The sequence below is a fragment of the Dama dama genome, chromosome 30 (assembly GCF_033118175.1).
Source record: "Dama dama isolate Ldn47 chromosome 30, ASM3311817v1, whole genome shotgun sequence".
NCBI classification, from domain to species: domain Eukaryota; kingdom Metazoa; phylum Chordata; class Mammalia; order Artiodactyla; family Cervidae; genus Dama; species Dama dama.
This window is the reverse complement of record NC_083710.1, coordinates 36,455,640-36,474,843: the sequence shown is the minus strand read 5'-3', so window position 1 is coordinate 36,474,843 and position 19,204 is coordinate 36,455,640. Positions and strand designations below refer to the sequence as shown.

Genomic DNA, 19,204 nt, shown 5'->3' with positions numbered 1-19,204 from the left:
ACAGACACTATGATAGAAGTGACGGAAAAGGGTATATGTACATAAGTAGAGAATCGAGGAAGTGTTCATGCCTTGAGAATCCCAGGGATGGGGGAGCCTGGTGGGCTGCCGTCTATGGGGTCACACAGGGTCAGACACGACTGAAGTGACTTAGCAGCAGCAGCAGAGACTCGAGGAGGGTTTCAGATTTTGGAGGCCATGTAAGTATTACCCCCACAAGGGAGGAATAGGAGTGAGATGGAGGGCGTTCTTAACCAAAGGTATGCTGTAATGAAAACTCTGTTTCATTTTATTGATAAAATTCTCATACCCTTGAATCTTGAGGTAAGATATCTGTTCATTAACTGTCAGTTCTGCAACTTCTACTATTCTCTGTGTTCCAGTCAGTTGTAAAGGATTAAAATCCATTGCAGTATGGTGAGTGATGTTGGGCATCGGGATAGTGATGACCTTCGGAGGGGCAGAGAGGGAGCAGAAGGACAGACAAGCGGGCTTTCAGGATGCTAGTGATGTTCCGTTTCTTGATTTTGCCCTGGGTCTGGTCATGTGGGTTTCATGTGTGAAAACTCACTGAGCTGTGCACTTACCATTCATGTGCTTTCCTCTGTCTTTATTATTCGTCAACAAAAAGTTTTTAAAACAACTCTCCATTCATTTCAGAAACATTCTTAGCTTTTTATCTGTGTTGATAATTGTAAATGCAGTTAAGCACAATAAGGAATACTCCTTATTTTTATTGTACTTGATCTTGGTTCTTATACCTAAGGTGAGCAGAAATTTTTAATTTTGATGACGTCTCATTTGCTAGTTTTTTCCTTTTATGACTTGTTTTCTGTGTCTGGCTGAAGAAATCTTCATCTGTTTGCTGATTGTGAAGATATTTCCCTTTGTTTTCTTCTAAAGCCTTGCAATTTCAGCTTTTATTGTAAGTCTGTGATCTGTTCACTTTATTTCTATTTGTAGTCTGATGTAATGCTTGAATGTCTCCTCCCCTCTCTCCATGTAAATGTACAATTGTAGCATCATTTTTTGAAAAGACTCTTTTCCATTGAATTCCTTTGGCATATTTGTAAAAAATGAAATGACTGTAAGTGTTGGACTATTTCTGGGCTCTATTCTGTTCCATTGATCTCTTTGTCTCTCCATGGCTGATTCCAGATCACTCTGCATCACACACATCAAGACTTGAAGCGAGGTGGTATAATGCCACCAGCTTTATTCTTTGGATTCAGGATTGTTTGGGCTATTTTAGGTTCTCTGAATTAGCATATACATTGTTGAACTGGCTAGTCATTTTTATTTCTAAAAAATGCCTGCTGAGATTATGGTTTGCATCAGTTCAGGGCGAACTGATATCTTAATAATACTGAAACTTCCAAGCCATGAATCTTAAGAAGGTATATTTTCCATTTTTAAGGTTTTTACAAAATTTCTGTCAATAATGTTTTATAGTTTTTTAGTGTGGAGGTTTTACATAGTTGTAAAATTCATTCCTAAGGATTTTATGTTTTCTGTACTATATATGTATTATTTTAAAATATTTTCTTCTACATTGCTTCTGTACTTAGATTAATGTTATAAGTTTTTTTAAATCAAATTTATTCAGATTTACCTGATTTACCCACTTACTTACCTATATTTTTTCTGAGTATTTCCTTCATCCTTTTTTTTTTTAATATAACTTTATTTATTTATTTTTGGTTGTGCTGGGTCTTCGTTGCCACATGGACTTTTCTCTGGTTGCGGTGTGTGGGCTTCTTATTTCAGTGGCTTCTGTTGTTGCGGAGCACAGGCTCTAGGGCACACAGGCTTCAATAGTTGTGGTGCACAAGTTTAATTACTCTGTGATATATGGGGTCTTCCCAGACCAGGGATCAAACCCATGTCTCCTGCATTGGCAGGCGGGTTCTTTACCACTGAGCCACAAAGAAAGCCCTAAAATGCTATATATTATATAAATTTTATTTCTAAATTCACTGGTAGGTTTGGTGATACCTTGGAATTTCCTACATAAATAATTATGTCATCTATAAATAGGAATAGTTTTACTTCTTTCTGTCTGTATGCGTTTATTTTTTTCCTTTCCTATTGCATTGGCTAGAACCTCTCAGAAGATGTTGAATAGTGGTGAGAGCCAGCATCTTGCTACTTGTTCCCAGTCTTGGGGGAAAGTGTTTTCAGTGTTTCACCATCAAGTTAAATGCTAGCTATAGGCTTTTTATGGATATCATTAGTCAAACTTTAGGAAGTTCACTTCTTTTTTTTTTTTTTTTGTAAATGGTAGTGAATTTTGTCAGATGCTTTTTTCTGAATGTCCTGAAATAACTGTATAGTTCTTACTGTTATATTGGTTGACTACATTGATTACTTTCCTAATACTTATCCAATTTTGCAGTTTTGAAATAATCCCTGCTTGATTATATATATCACTTGCTTTGATTTACTAGTGTGCTGTTAAGGAGTCTTAGGTCTTCTGAAGAATGTTAGTCTATGATTATCATTCTTGTAATGCCTTTGTCTTCAGTATTGAAGTTGTGCTGTCCTCACGGAACAGGTCAGGCAGCCTTTCTTCATCCTCCGCATTCTGATAGTTTCCGTGCAGTTGGCAGTTATTTTTCCTCAGATGCTTGACAGAATTCACAAACCATGTATCTTCACATTTAGTATTTTGTGTTTAAGTTGTGTTTTTTATGTAATTTTTTCATTTTAAGTTATTGAATTTACTGGCACAAAGTTAAGAATATTCTCTTACTGTCTTTCATAAATGTAGCTTCTAGAGTCGTGTCCCTGTTTCATTGTGGACTTGGTAATCTGTGTTCTCTGTGTCATTGATTTTTGCTCTTAAACTTTTATTATTTCTTCTACTTACTTTTGGCCTGCTTTTCTTATCTTCTTAAGATGGACCATTAGGTCATTGATTTTTTTTTTTTTAACTATTCTTTTCTAATGTAGGCAATTAAGACTATAAATTTGCCCCTAAGTTATGTTTTTCTTGCAGTTTTCTCTTGACAAATGTATTATTATCATCACTTAGTACAATTTCCATTTTCTTTGTGAGTTTTTTCTTTTATTCATGGGTTATTTAGAAATATATGGTTTAATTTTTAAATATGTGAGGCTTTGTGGATAGTTTATTGTTGATTACTAGTTTTTTCCCCCACTACTGTCCTCCTTGTTCCTCTCTTAGCTCACTGCCTCACAGGGTTGCAAAGAGTGGTTAAGACCCTACCCAGATTACCCGGGCTCTTACTTTGGCTTTGGACTTCCCTGATAGCTCCGTTGGTAAAGAATCCGTGTGCAACGCAGGAGACCTGGGTTCAATCCCTGGCTTGGGAATATCCCCTAGAGAAGGGAACGGCTACCCACTCCAGTATTCTGGCTTGGAGAATTCTGTGAACTGTATGGGGTCATGGCAAAGAGTCGGACATGACTGAGAGACTTTCACTTCACTCGTTACCCTGGCTTTACCATGTACTTGGCTTGTAGGACCCAAAGCAGGTTACCTGATATCCCTGTTTTAGTTTCCTCTTTGTAAAATGAGAGCAGTGATACCTCATAGGGTTTCTGTGCATGAGGAGTGTTGGTCACTTCTTGGGGCACGGTGAACTCTGGGTACCTATTGGCTTCTCAGTAGATGCCAGTCATCACTGCGGCAGCCACAGTGCGTAGACAGCCTGCCCACTTGAATTAATCTGCTGCCGGAGGACTTCTGTGGAAGGTCTCGGCACATTTTATATCCCGGGACCTTGTGTAGCACCTACCACAGGGCCTGGAGTGTGGCAGGTGTTGGGTAAACGAGCCCTGCCAGAGCTCCCTGGCCCTTTGGAAGTGAGTGAGTGTAAATATTTACTTAGAGGCAGCTCCTCACAGAGACTCGGCTCCAGCTCCAATCCCTCAGTGACCCAGCTCCCAGGAGAGCGTGTTGTACGAACTCAGTAGTAATAGCTATTTACTGTACTATTTGCCCGGGCTGCCACAACAGAATGCTACAGACTGGGGGACTTCAACAACAGAACCTTATTTTCTTAGTGGTGGAGGGTGCCTGCACAGTTGGCTTCCTGTCAGACCTCTCCTTGGTTTGCAGACGGCCACCCTGTTATGACCTCTTCACGAGGTCATCTCTCTCTGCGTTCTAATCTCCTTTTCTGTAAGGTCACCATTCTGATTGGATTAGGGCCCATCCTACTGACCTCATTTTACCTTAATTACCTCTTTAAGGGTCTTATCTCCAAATAGAATCATTCTGAGGGGCCGGGGATTAGGGCTTCAACACAAGAATTTGCAGACACAAACTCAGTTAAGTCCGTAACACTTTTATTACTACTATAATAATCATAGTTACTTAGTAGTAAAATCATTGCCCTCAAAGACTTAATATTTGACCAATCAGATGGATTTTCTTTAAAATAGAAGTGAATTGATTTTTTTGATGAAAGCATTAATGTTAGTCCACAGTTCAGAAGACAGAGGGTTTGTTGATGATGCCCTTTAGCTGATATATTTTGTTTATTCATAAATTCAGTTATTCATATATTCACCAGGTGTTTAATGAGTACCTTTCAAGTACCAGGCAGTGTGCTTGAAACTAGCAGTCCCTAGTTTCACTAGCAGTGATAATCAAAACACAGTGCCTGCCACTGTCCAGTTCACAGCCTAGTATGTATTTAAAATCTCTGTGTCTCTGGATGAAGGAGAATTACCGCCCCTGGGGGTAGGTCTTAGGAGGTGTTGATATGAGACCACAGAGTGTTGGATTTGTATTTTAGGAATTAATTAGTTAACTTCAAAAGCATTAAATTCTGATTCTAACCACTACTTATGAATGTGACCTTGAGCAAATTATTTAATCTCCTTACACCACTGTTTCCTCTTTGTAAAACAGGAGCAGTATAAATATTTCATAGGGTAATTCCTGATGGAGTGAGAGAGCGTATGTCACCTACTTAGTCCCGTTCTTGGCACCTGGGAAGAGCTTGGTAAAATGGTTGCTGCTGTTTTCTTTTTAGTACAGGAACTCAGCCTCATCTCAGAGGTGAGATTCAGGTGACACCTAAGAATAACCTACTTGTATGTAGGTTTCTAATAATTTGAGAGAGCTTTTGCCAAAGCTTTGGAGTTTGTTTGTTATAATTTCCACCCTGCTGGTTTCCAGAGAGGATTTGAAATAGCTGCCCAGCTGAGAAGTGTGTTCCAGTTGTGAGGTAATGGAGAAAACACTGACCCAGAACTGAGATGAACTTAGCGCTAGGTCCACTCTTCGAGCCAGCTGACTGGTCCCCAGTGACCCCAAAGCCCCGGCTTTCCTGTATCAGATTCTTGGCCTTGTTTGTTAATTAGCAAATAGTTTTAGATATTGGCCTTAAGTTTCAGAGAATTTGTATTTAATCTCTAGAGTTTCATAAGTTTGAAGTTTTGTTCTAAAAGTAGAAATATATAACTTGAATTTAATCTTGTTCCTAAATAGAATAATCATCACTTTCCAAAGAATAATTGTTCATATAAATGACTTCATATATAGTCCATTCATAGTCTGTCTTTTGTGAATTCATTTCAGAGCCCCTAATACATTATTAACATTACATTTACTTGATAGCTGTTTTGGTGACAGTATTCTTATAAAAGATACTGAAGTCCTAAGTTCTTAAGACCTTGACTTTCTCACAGGTCTGTCATGTCTTTGGAACACGTTTGCAGGGCATGGTGTAAATCATTTCTAACTGATAAAGACAGAATATCAGGCTTCATGTGAAGTTTTTTCTTATTGTTGCTGTTTTATTTGTTTTTGCTTAGTGGAGGGGGAATGCTGATGGATTTTTAGGGCCACTTGGGTTGGTAAATGGAGATAAAATATGGAGATACAAGGTGTTAATAGAAGAATGTCCTTCTCGGAGACGACAAGGGTTAGTAAGCCCTTAAAGTGTGTTCTACTTGGTTGTTTCTATCTGTATAAGCTCTTTATTATTTTATGAAACATTTATAAAATTTTAATCAACTTTACTTTGTAATGTAAATACCTGAGAAAATAGGTACTGTATCTCACAGAGTTACAGATCTTAATTCTCATCTGGTATTCAGTGGTGATGAGTGTTATTTTGTTGTATTTTCTAATGTTGCTGTTACAGTTGTCCCTTTGTATCCATGGGTTCAACCAACTGCAAATAGGAAATATTCGGGGGAAGAACTTTCCAGAAAGTTCCAAAAAGCAGAATTTGAATCTACCTGCTCCAGCAACTATTTGTGTAGTGTTTACATTGTAGTAGATATTTTACGTAATCCAAAGATGATTTTAAGTATATGGGAGGATGTGCATAGGTTATATGCAGGTATTGTACCATTCTACATAAGGAACTTGAGCACTGGGGGATTTGGGTACCCATGTGGGGTGGGTATTGGGGTGTCCTGGAATCAGACCCCCTCTGATATTGAGGGACAACTATAGTTAGTTTTTCAAAGAATTACAAACTACAGATTTGTTTTAAGTGTATTGTTGTGTGATGTCAAAACATAGACAACTAGTGTAATGAGAGAAAATATTTGTAAATCATATACTGCTAAAGGATTAATGTCTACACTACATAAAGAAATACAACTCAATAACAACATCAAAAAGCCCAGTTCAGAAATAGGCAGAGGACTTGAATAGACATTATGAAAAAGACTTGAATAGACATTTCTCCAAAGAAGATATACCAATAAGCACATGAAAAGATGCTTAACACCATGAGTCATTCGGGAGCGCAAATCAAAGCCACAGCAGATACTGCATCATACCTATTAGGACGTGGCTATTATAAAAAAAAATTTAGAAGGTAAATAGACGTTGGTGAGGGTGTGGAGATATTGGAACTCTCAACACATTGCTGATGGGAATGTAAACGGTGAAACTACTGTTAAAACCAGTTTGGTGGTTCCTGGAAAAGTTAAACATAGAGTCATCATATGATCTCGCTGTTCCCCTCCTAGGTATTTACTCAAAGAACTGAAAGGAGGAATTTGAGTACCTATACACCAATGTTCATAGCAACATTATTCACAGTAGCCAAAATGTGGAAATAACCGGTGACTGTTAGCTGATGAATGAATAAGCAAGATGTATATATATGGAATGGAATGTACTCAGCCATAAAAAGCAATGAAATTTTGAAATATGTTACACCATGGATAAACCTTAAAGACTAAGTTATGCTTAGTGAAATAAGCTACACAAAAGGACAAATACTGAATAATTCTACTTACGTGAGGCACCTAGAATAGACAAATTCATAGAGACAGAAAGTAGATTAGGGGTTACCATGGGCTCACAGGGAGAGAAAAGTGGGGAGTTATCATTTAACGGGTACAGAATTTCTATTTAGGATGATAAAACGGTTCTAAAATGGATGGTGGGGATGGCTGCATAGCATTGTGAGTGTGCTTATGCTACTACTGAATTGTACCCTTAAAAATGGTTAAAATGGTAGTTTCTTAAAAATTTATTTATTTAAAAATTTTTTACAACATAATATTTTAACATTATTTTTAATTGAAGGATAATTGCTTTACACTATTATGTTGGTTTCTGCCATACATCAACATGAATCAACCATAGGTATCCATATGTTCCCTCCCTCTTGAACCCACCTCCTACCTCATCCCACCCCGCTAGGTTATCAGGGAGCACCAGGTCGAACTGCCTGTGTTATATAGCAGCTTTCATTAGCTATCTATATTACATATGGTAACGTATATATTTCAGTCCTGCTGTTTCAATTCGCCCACCCTCTCCTGCTCCTAGTGTGTCCATAAATCTGTTCTCTATGTCTGAGTCTCTATTCCTGCCCTGCAGATAGGTTCATCAGTAGCATAAAATGGTAATTTTTACATTATATGTATTTTACCATAATAAAAACATTAAAGAAGGAAGCCGGCTGAACAATAACAACAAAACTGACAGATTTACACAATTATATCTTTTCAGTATTTTTTGCCCACAGATTTGTATTCATTTGTATGGGCATCTCAAAATTGTATTTTGAGAAAATACGTTTGAGAAAATGGGTATTTATTAGATTTTTAGGATTGAGTACCATTAGGTTTGTATTGCCTTTGAGTTACAAACAGTGTAGGGTTTTTCATGTTACTTTTATGACAAAGATTTTTAATGACTCCCCTTTGTTTTGCAGCTACTTCGAGAACTTAAGCACCCAAATGTCATCTCTCTTCAAAAGGTGTTTCTGTCTCACGCAGACAGGAAAGTGTGGCTTCTGTTTGACTATGCCGAACATGACCTCTGGGTAAGGCGCATCATGGTGGATGTGGGGCCATGGTTTCAGTCGGGGATCAACAGGACTAACTGGAGACAATTTGGGGAGCTCATCGTAGTATTAGATATTATTTTAAGAGAAAAGGGAAAAAAAAAAAGAGAGAAAAGGGATCTCAGAATGCAGTTGAGAAAGTATGAAGGCTAGAGTGTTGCTTTGTATTTTTACTTTTGTTCTTATCAGTTTGACATGCTGCAGAGAACAAAAGAATCTGAAGAGTATAAACAGCTCTTCAATATTGTTTCCTAGCTGTGGATTTTGACAACATAAAAAAAAGTAACAGTAATAACTGTTTTGTTGTAAAATTTAAAAACAGCCTGTTTCCTTTTATTCTGTAGCGAAGTGAAGTCGCTCAGGCGTGTCTGACTCTTTGCAACCCCATGGACTGTAGCCTACCAGGCTCCTCCATCCATGGGATTTTCCAGGCAAGAGTAGAGGAGTGGGTTTCCATTTCCATGGGAAGGTGATAATACCTTGTGTAGGGACCTGAGTATGTTGTATTTATTTGGAGAACTAGATTGAGATTTGGGCTTCCCTTGTGGCTCAGCTGGTAAAGAATCTGCCTGCTATGCAGGAGACCTGGGTTTGATCGCTGGGTTGGGAAGATCCCCTGGAGAAGGGGAAGGCTACCCACTCCAGTATACTGGCCTGGAAAATTCCATGGACTATATATATATAGATATATAGTCCTTGGGGTCTCAAAGAGTCTCACACAATTGAGCGACTTAGATTCACTCACACAGATTGAGATTTAGTGGGCCTGTCTATTTGTCATATGACATAGGGCAAATCTCTTAATGACTCTGAAGGGGTAGCTTCCCCCATCTGTAAAATATAATACTTTTACTGCTCTTTTTTACAAGTAAATAATATCCAGTATTGTGTCAAGTTAATTAACTACTTCACTATTGTGAAATACATTTTTCTGCTATTTAATATGTAATATGTTCTTTAAATATTTTGCTATATTTTGCATCCTGTCTATACTTACTGAATTAGCATGGCTGTGCATTTATTGAGCTAAATAAAAAGAGAAAACATATGCAAGGGATTACAGTATCCTGGCTCAATTTCAGAATCTTCAAAATAATTTATCTTTTCATTCAGCTGTAGTTCGTAAATGGAAGTACAAACTTTTGAAATAAAGCTAGCACAAATCCTGGTAAAACTGTAACAGGAAATTCACCTTCTGAAAGTAGTGAAAGTTTCAAACTCTTTTGCTAATTCCTAGGTGAATCCTCATTTTCGTCATTTTAACTTTAACAGACTCCAGAAATTGAAACTTACTTTGGTTTCATATGCTTTCAGACTTTTTTTTTTAAAGTTTTTTTGTATTGTTTGTAGATTGCTATTTTACATGACTAAATGTGATTTGATTCCATTTATTTTTATATAAGTTACCTGGAAAGAACTATTTTCAAACAGAAAATAGACACGTGAAATTTTCCCTGTTTTATGAGACTATTGCCCAAGGTGCATGATAGTTTTTGTTGGTTTCTGTTATTGTAAAAGAAATCAAATCAAATTCAGATTCTGTTAATAAAAGTTCATTAAATTGGAGTGGCCAGTATTGAACACTCATCATATTCAAATGTAATATAAAATCAAATTATATAATCCAAGTTTATGAGAAAATTTCCAGGCTAGTTGATAAGCATGATATGTAATAAGACATAGTTGAGCATAGGAGATAGTATTGTATTCAACATGGTTTCTAGCAAAGCTGGTATGTAATATTTAATTTTATGTGTAGATATAATAATTATACTTTCATAAAATAAGCTGCATGTGATGTGTGTATATGGAGAAGGAAATGGCAACCCACTCCAGTATTCTTGCCTGGGAAATCCCAGGGTCAGAGGAACCTGATGGGCTGCCATCTGTGGGGTCACACAGAGTCGGACACGACTGAAGTGACTTAGCAGCCAACAGAATGTGTGCATAGAGTCACCATTGGCTTTATCAACTCATTTAAGCCAAATAAGCACTTTAGTGCTCATTTTAATAAAAACCAAATGATGATTCAGTTTACTAAAACTACTCTTTATCCATTTTATTTTCTCATTTTAATTGGAATATTGAAATGAATTAGCTGGGGTAAGGCAGCAAAGGGCAAAAAGAATAAAAAGTCATTTTAAAAAATTACTTAGGTGTTGGTGAAATCTTATGGTATATGTATTGCATATTTGTTTTATAGCCCAGGAATGAAAATGAAGGTAAGAGATTTCCCCACTGTAGTTTTTGTAGCTATAAAATATTGGTAAAAAAGTAATTTGTAAATACCCTAATGAAAATACTACCTAAAGAAATGCATATAGTATCAATTGATTATCTTACCTCCCGCACATATTTATTCCTTTCATTCTTACTCTGGCAGGTTTTAATTTTCTTTTTTTAATGTATCTTAATTTTTTTTTTTTAAAGCTCTGAGAGCTACTGGTTCTTCTTAAGGTGATGTGACTTGATTGTCATTTCTTTGGATAGGTGACAAAACAGTCTAGATTATTAAGACTTACTATAGCTCTGTTTTGTTTGCCTGTTCTTAAGTACTTCGAAAAAATGACTGAGAAGAAAATTAAAATAATATCATGCTACTACTAAGGGATAGATTAATCATACTAAATTGATTAATCATACTACATACTACATTAATCATACTACATACTACTAAAGACACTAACTGATACCCTTTACCTTCCCAAATATAGGCCTTTGCTCTATATTTTTTCTTTGGAAAATAAAACTTCACTCCTTAGTCATTAGTTACTTCTTACCCATTTTCTACTTCTATATATGGCTTAAGAAAAGAGAAATGGAAAGGTTAAGCTATACTATTAAATATCTCACTCCTGTTTTAATTATTTTTACTAAGTTCAACAATACACCTAATATGCAATCAGATACTGGCCAGGAGTCTGCTCTTGTGCATGTTAGATGCAGGCCTGTCAGTGGTACACACAGCAGAGTTGGCTGCAGCCGATTTCTAGATTTTCTTGCAGTTTGAGAGTGCTTTCATTACAATGGAGAAATCTGTCGAGAGTTTGAAACAGTGGATCTTGTTTCTGTTGAGGTACATTTATTTGTAAAATGATTTTTCTGTTTGTAAACTGGCATCATGTTTACTGGATGTCCACTAACATTATACCTAGAAAGCTTTGCTGGATGTTTCAAGGCCATTTTTTCCCCCCTTGACTGAAGCATTGATATTTCAGAATATTATATATGACCAAAGATATGAGCTGGTCATTTACATATTATTCCTTTGTGCGTCTGTGTACTTAATTGAAATATTTTTCCATTTGCTTTCTTTATAACCCAGTTGTGGTAAATAGGTACCACACCTATGCTATGTCAGCCAGCCAAAACTCTTGTTCTTTTTTTTCTTTCTTTCATTTAATACACATTTTATTCACTGCAGAATAACAGATATTTGTTTCTTGAAAATTTTCACTAGATAAACAGGTCAAGTAACTCTGAAAGTAATTTTTAATTATACTTTAAAAATAAAATCACATTACTTTCTACTTCTTTGTTGTCATTTATTTTCTGAGGCCCTATCCCATGCTCAGGAAATGACATTTTAGCTGTAGTTATTTAAGGTTATTTGTGCTATCCAGCAGAATGTGAAATGATATTTTCAGTATCTTTGGAAATCGCTGAGTGTTTCCTTTTCAGTTAGGAAAATATTATTTATCAAACTATCTTTCCTTCTTTTCTTTTTTAAGCTTCTGGTGATATTTTTCTTTCTTTCAGCATATAATCAAGTTTCACAGAGCTTCTAAAGCAAACAAGAAGCCAGTTCAGTTACCTCGGGGGATGGTGAAGTCACTATTGTATCAGATTCTAGATGGGATCCACTACCTGCATGCTAACTGGGTGTTGCACAGGGATTTGGTAAGTTGAAACGTAGTTAGGTGTAAGCTAGAAAGATGCACTTCAGAGTTGGGTGATGTCTCTAAATGTTAGCGCTGTACGGGCCTGCAGACCTCACAGGGGAAGCAAGAATGCTGCGGTCTCAAAACGAGCCCAGCCTTGTGCTTTTGTGTGATGTCTCCTGCTTCGGGACATATATTAGCTGATGCTTAAGAGGTGAAAGAGGCCACACTGGTTCCGCTAAGCATTTAAGTCTGTAAATAAAGCATTGGCTTGCTTTATATTGATTATTAGATGCCAGATAAACTCTGGAAGTTGGTGTATTTATGAATAACTTGAAAATACAACCTTTGGAGCCTACTGCATATGAAGTTGAATATTAGAAGAGGAGTGTTCAACTGCTCATTTTTTGAACCCCACTATATTAGTAGCAGTCTCTCAGCCAGTAGCCTTTATTAATCATGATTGAATACATTATTAAGAAGCCTTGCCATGTTAAGGTACACTAAATTCTTAAAAATTCATAAACTTTAGAAATTGACTTTATTTTTATTTTACATGGCAGAATAGTGTATGCCCTTAAAAAATGTATATTATTAAATTGTGGATTACATTGTGCTTGTTCATGAAAGCTTTATATATTTAAATCATTTAAATTTCAGATTCCTGTTTACCCCTTTCATATTGCATAATTACATTGTGCTTTTGTTGTTCTTTTCTTTGTAAATGTAGTGACTCTAGTGAGGTTTGTAGCAGTGCCTTCCTTTCAAGCAGTTATAGACACAGCGCTGGAAGCTGTGGCGTGGTCTCTGATCACATGTGTACATGGGAGGCTTCTCCATCCTGATGAGGTGGAGCCGCTCTGCCCTCACGTGCGTGCTCTTTGCCAGGTGCTCTGTGTTTAATGCATTCGTCTCGCCTTCAGTCAGGTGTTTTAGTTTCTGGTTCTTTCATCTGTCTTCAGTAAATCTCCTTGAAATACATTTGGTGGCAGTTATTTTATCTCTAGTTCTCAAGCCTAGAAAAAAGCATTTACAGTAGGACCAAGTAACACATCAGAAATTCGGTTAAAATAACTTTTTCTCTTATGCAAACTTTATTTTTAATAGAATTAGGATATTTATAAGCAGTGAATTTATAGAACATAAATATGAAAAATCCTTTGTCTCTTTATGAAAATGGAAATAAATTTCAGCTTTTAGAAGAGTCAGCTTAGGGAAAAACTGTTACTACTTTTGAGCTCCTGACATTTTTCATGATTTTAAAAGAATAGAATCTGGTTAAAGGGCATTTTTCTCCCTTAGAGTTAAATATGCTAAAATAATGTTATATTTTTAATTTAAATGTTTTCTCATCACTAAAATATGTATGTTCATTAGATAAACACAAACTGATTTTTAAACCAGTATTTAATTTTTATATTAATATGTAATATACCTCCTCTGTTCATGGGATTTTCCAGGCAAGAACACTGGAGTGGGTTGCCATTCCCTTCTCCAGGGCATTTTCCCAATCCAGGGATCAAACCTGGGTCTCCTGCTTTGGCAGGTAGATTCTTTACCATCTGAGCCACCAGGGAAGCCCCATAATATACCTGAACTGCTTATATTAGTGTTAACTACACTATGAAATAATGAAAATAATGAAAGTAATGAAAATCATTTTGAAGTCTGGTTTCTTTTGGGAGAGTTCTTTCTATTGACACAGCCTGAACAGTTGTCTTTGGCATAGAGACAGTGTCAAGCAGGTCATTTCAGAAGTCTGTGTTGGTGGTGCCCCGGGAGACAGGGGGCGTGGAGCAGTGCATCCAGGTGCAGGTGACAGTGGAACGCACTGTCTGCAGCTGATTTAAAAATAATAATGGAACACTTTATTATTACCAGATACTGGCAATTCTGAACAGTATCGGGGTAAAATACTCCTATTCACTGAAGTCAAATCCCTCTTGCTACTGTGCCCCTCTTGCTAGGCCACTGCCATCTGTTTAGAAGTGTGTTCATCTACAGTCTTTTCTAAACTGTAATCAATTATTTGTCTGCTGCTGCCTCCTTTGACTTTCCCGTCTGAAGCATGGTTTCCTGTAATGTCAATGCTTGGCTTCTTAGTGCTCTTTCTAAACGCCTGACCCTTCTGTGCACTGCAGACCCACTGAACCATTCTCTCATTGAAGTGATAACCTCTGCCCCTAGGCTGGATCTTACAGGTTCAGGTCCCTGCCTCTTCGGTTCTTGAAGGAAAGATTCATAATCATAGTTTTTATTAAAATTGTGCCTACCTTCCTGCCAACTGAAAATCAAATTTTGGAGTTTGATAGTATATGATTTTTCAACTTTAGCTACATAAGATATTCATATATGTAGTATTAAAGTATTTACTCTGAAGAATATTCTTTAGAAGCTGTATGACATGACCTTTTTTTAAATCCTTCCTCAAGCAGTTATTATTATTTGCAGCATAATTACTAGTTAATTATGTTCATTGCTCCTTTTCAGTCAGGTTTAGATGAAATGAGGTGATACCAACCTTAGCAGGTCTACGTAGATTTCTAATGTTAAGAACTGGACCAGTTGGTTAAGGTGCTGACTTGCCACATGAAGCTTCATGTTAAGATAGAAAGTTAACATAGACCCCCTAAAAACACCATTTGAAAATAGTCCAGAGTGTTACTGAAACTTCTGCTTAATAAAATTGGCTTTATTGTTAATAGAAATACTGATTTGAGATGATAGAGTTATGGAGTTCTTTGATTGATATGTATAGTTAACTTTACCATTTAATAAGGGTTAATTTTGTCACTACTGATCATTATGTAGTAGCAAATCAGAAACTGAGGTCTGTCATCCTCCACAGGAAATAGAGACTTAATAATTCTGGAACTCTTGTTGGGCTGAATGTAGTAATAAGTACACATGTGCAGATCTTCTAAGAAATGGGCTGGAAAGGAAATCTATGCAGTATTTGTGAGATAATTTATGACTTCAAAGTAAACTGGAGAAAGAAATAAAAACAGTGGTGTGTGTAAGGTAACTTTACTCCTTCTTTGGGACTACGCCCTTCCACTCTCTTCTTATAGTCTCCTCTCCTTGGAAATGAAAGTTGTTTGACTAGCAGTCTCTAGTCCTGATTCTGGCATTACTACCTGTATTAATCATTGTTCTCCAGAGAGAAACAGGTCTGTGTAGAGAGAGTGGGTTTGTTTGGAGAGAGTGAGGTTTCTCCTAAGCACTTCCTTCAGGCAGTTGTGGAGGCAGGGTCAGTCCAGAAGCTGCAGGTCAGGCTGGCAGGTTTGGCAGACCCAAGGCAAGAGTTGCAGTTGAGTCCAGAGTCAGTCCCCTGGCAGAATTCCCTCTTGTTTTGGGGTGAAGCTCACCCACATTATGGAGGGTGATCCCACCTAAATCAGAGTCCATAAATTTAAGTGTCAATCTCATCCAAAAACACCTTGATAGAAACATCCAGAATAGTCTTTGACCAGATGTGTAGGCGCCTAACTATGGTCCAGCCAAGGTGACACCCAAATAGCCACCCTATTCAAACGCATCAACTGAGACACATGCAACTTGGGAAAAGGTATTTCAGGGTTGTGTTGTCTATATTCTCCCCCGCCCCAGCCCCCCAATTATCTGCCTACATAAAATAGGAGTGTTTTGTTGTGTTAAGGAATAGTAAGGTTTTTTGGGTTTCTTTGGCATATGTACCATAAAGAGAAACTAAGTGTGAAATATTAGGAAAGTTTCAAGTAAAGATAGGTTTTAGTGACTCAAAATAAGGACAAGTTTGAAGTGCATTAGCCTGATTGGTTGGTGGTTTTTTTTCTGAGCCCAGTCTAGTAAAAAGCTTGAAGCACCAGAGTCATATTCGATCCTTTTTTGTGTAGAAGCCAGGCTTGATCCAGCAGTGGTGACTGAACTCCCCTTTGAGAGGTAGTCCTCTGGGATTGAGTTAGAGCACATGGGCAAGGGTGTGACCATCAGTGATGCCATTGGGACCTATTTGAGGATGTCTAGCCAGTTCACTGTCTAGGCTCTATCAATGGAAATGATTTTTTTTTTTATAAAACTTTCTAAATTTTGTCATTGTTTTCTTGTGCAATTGTGAAATTTCAAACTCAGTAATTTTTCTCTTCCTAGGAAAAATTCTGTGATAGATTAAGAATTTGAAAAACACTTCTCACCAGTATGCATGCTGCCGAATTGAAGATTAAAAACACCACTATGGTCTGGCTCCATCTCCTGTTTTTCTTTTATCTCATTCTTTATATTTATTTTCCAGTCAACCCAGAGGTTGTCCTGCCTGTCTGAATGCCCTCCTCCCTTCATCTCCAGCATTTGAAATTCTATTCATCCTTTAAAGCTCTGCTCCTGCTACCTCATCAGGAAAGCCCCCAGCACCCACCACCGCAGTCACACTAGCTGAGAGTGAGAATGTTTACTTCTAAACCCTGTAGCATAATTTTTAACTACCCCTGGGGTGCTTACTAGCTGGGTAATTGTACTCCTCTGTCTGATGGTAAGTTCCTGAGGGCAAAACCTGGGACTTCTTATGTCTTTGTAGACTTCCCAGTGCCTGTGGAATACACAGTAATGTATACAGTATTGCTTACATGGGGTGAATGAACGAACTAGCCCGTCTGTAACAGAAGCAAAGCGGTCTCCAAGGTTATTCCCCATAGCTTATCGCTGATGTTACCTGACACTTCTCCGTATCTAGGGATGCACACAGACTCTGCTGCACTTCTTCCTTTCACTCCCTCTTATCTCTGCTATGATTTAGTGCAGTGAAACAGTGCAGAAAAAATTATTTTCTATTCATACCACATTTTAAGTCCTTTCAGCAGCCTTCTTCTTTCCACTGAAAAGAACTCAGCTCTTATCAGTCAGTTCAGAGACCATTCAGCTAATGACAGTGATCTGTTGATCTCATCCATCGCTCCCTTCCTCTCCTCCAGATATTTGTTCCACCCAGGGAGACCTATTTCTTGGCCCTTTGTCTGTTTGTTCCGATGTTCACTTTGTGTCATTTATTTTTTTCCAATTTTTCTCCTTTAATCTTAAGGGTGGAACATTTTCATCATTGTTGATATACATCCGTCACTTTTTTCTTTCCAGAACTTCTGGAAGTCCCTTCTGTGTGAATTATTCTTTAATTGTTAATGGGGTTGGGGTGGGCATGCCTCTTTTCTGTACGTTCCAACTATTCTGAACTTGCATCGCCGATGTTTCACTTTAATCCTACATTTAGCAGACCAGGTCATTTCTAATCACAATGTCAGTATTTTAATTTCTAGCTGATAGTTCTTTTAAAATTTTCTAGTGAATTCATTGTTGGCTGAATTTTGTGCTTTTTGTTGAAAATATTCATTCAGGTATATCAGACTTAACATAGAAATGATTTACAGTCAAATCAGACTTGTATTTAAGTAAATATTAAAGACTTGTGCTTTTGACTTGTTTCCTAAGGCATTTAATAGAGAGTAAAGAAGTAGTTATTATGACTTAACCTGTTTGCCATTAACTTTCATTAAGTATGTATCAGTTCTCATATGGTCATTAATGTGTTCCACTTTTAAAAAAATCTAGTATCCCCCCAAATTTCATTTTAATTACTACTTTAATGATTTTTTCATAGTGGTAATTAACTTGGAGTTCCCAGGCACATAGGCTATATTTTCATCCTCCTGCACCAAATGGATAATGTAAGATATACTATAACTTTCATAATTTTTTTCCTTTTTTTTACTTTAAGCTGAATTACAAGGCTGTATATGAAATTTGGAGTGTTTTGGAGTATCACAGCTATCTAAAGTTGATCACTTCTGCCCTAAAACAATTCAGAATATTTTCTTTTGGAGGGGAGAGGGGTGGGTATAGCTCAGTGACAGATCATTCACTGCAAAATAGGTTCTTTGTTTTTTTGCGCAGTTTTTTGACATAGTAAAATTTCCTAGAAAATCTCTGCAGAGATTTCCTTTGGAAGTATCCCAGGGGGATGTCTTGTCATGTGTAGTATGTGAGGTGAAATAGCCCAGTGGGCCATTGCATAAACATGTTTATAAAATGCTCGAGCTATTTCAGAGCTTTAATCTGGCTTATTAAAAAAAAATCTGATAGTGCTGCTACCTTGCAGTTTATTTTAATTATATTGGATAACTTGGAATGACTTGGTGGTGGGGTCAGAGGTTTAACTGTGTTTGGTGAAGGATGAGTTGGTTTCCTAGCAACTGTTCAATACGATCAAAATCTCGGAGTGAGCCATTGACTCAGACTCAGCATCATAGGGCCTACTTCATGAAGGCACCTAATTACTGATTATAACATGATGAATTATTGGGGTGTTTTTGATCTGATTCTTCTTATTTGAGTAAAAGATCACCTGGTGTATTAGATTTGCTTACTAATACTGAAGTTTGCAAACAGTAATATAATTAGTTGGTTTGCTTGGAATTTTTAGATTCATTTTCTTATTGACTGCTGAGCTCTGTAAAGGAAGTGGAAAACTCAGAAGAGAAGAGATTAAATGACCTGATTCTGGTTACTTAGCTAATTATTTTCAAAGCTGGATCTCTGAACTTAGGGATTTTCCCCTCTAGGTCAGTGATTTTTAAATTGCAGGTTGTAAGCTGTGAGTTGGGAAATCACACAACACAACCAGCCTTTTTAAATTTTTTTAATGGAATAGAGTAGGACAGAGCAAATATCAGAGTACATCATATGTCTTGAGGGAGGTTGTTGATTCATGAAACTTTTGTTTCAGTTGTATGTGTGTGTGTGTGTGTGTGTGTGTATAATTTTAAATTTTTTTAATGGAATAGAGCAGGACAGAGCAAATATCAGAGTACAGTACAAATATGTCTTGAGGGAGGTTGTTGATTCATGAAACTTTTGTTTCAGTTGTATATGTGTGTGTGTGTGTGTGTGTGTGTGTGTAATTATGGCCCTAATAAGTGATTTTCTTCCTGTGGGTTGTGTTCAAGAAGGTTTGAAAGCCTCTGGTCTTACACTGTTGCCGAAAAGGTACTTGATATGTTTAGG

The 19,204-nt window shown here is 37.0% G+C and overlaps 1 protein-coding gene across 4 annotated transcripts in view; it reads left to right on the top strand.

Annotated features, from left to right (window-relative positions):
• The window catches only part of CDK8 (cyclin dependent kinase 8), a 72,180-nt gene that overhangs the window by 24,515 nt on the left and 28,461 nt on the right, over positions 1-19,204 (top strand). For 3 of the 4 annotated variants that reach the window (XM_061133835.1, XM_061133833.1, XM_061133832.1), the window contains exons 3-4: positions 8,163-8,273; positions 12,054-12,194. In XM_061133835.1, coding sequence (XP_060989818.1) covers positions 8,163-8,273; positions 12,054-12,194 — 252 coding nt within the window. The remainder of the gene's footprint in view (positions 1-8,162; positions 8,274-12,053; positions 12,195-19,204) is intronic. The other variant, XM_061133834.1, reaches the window with a different exon arrangement.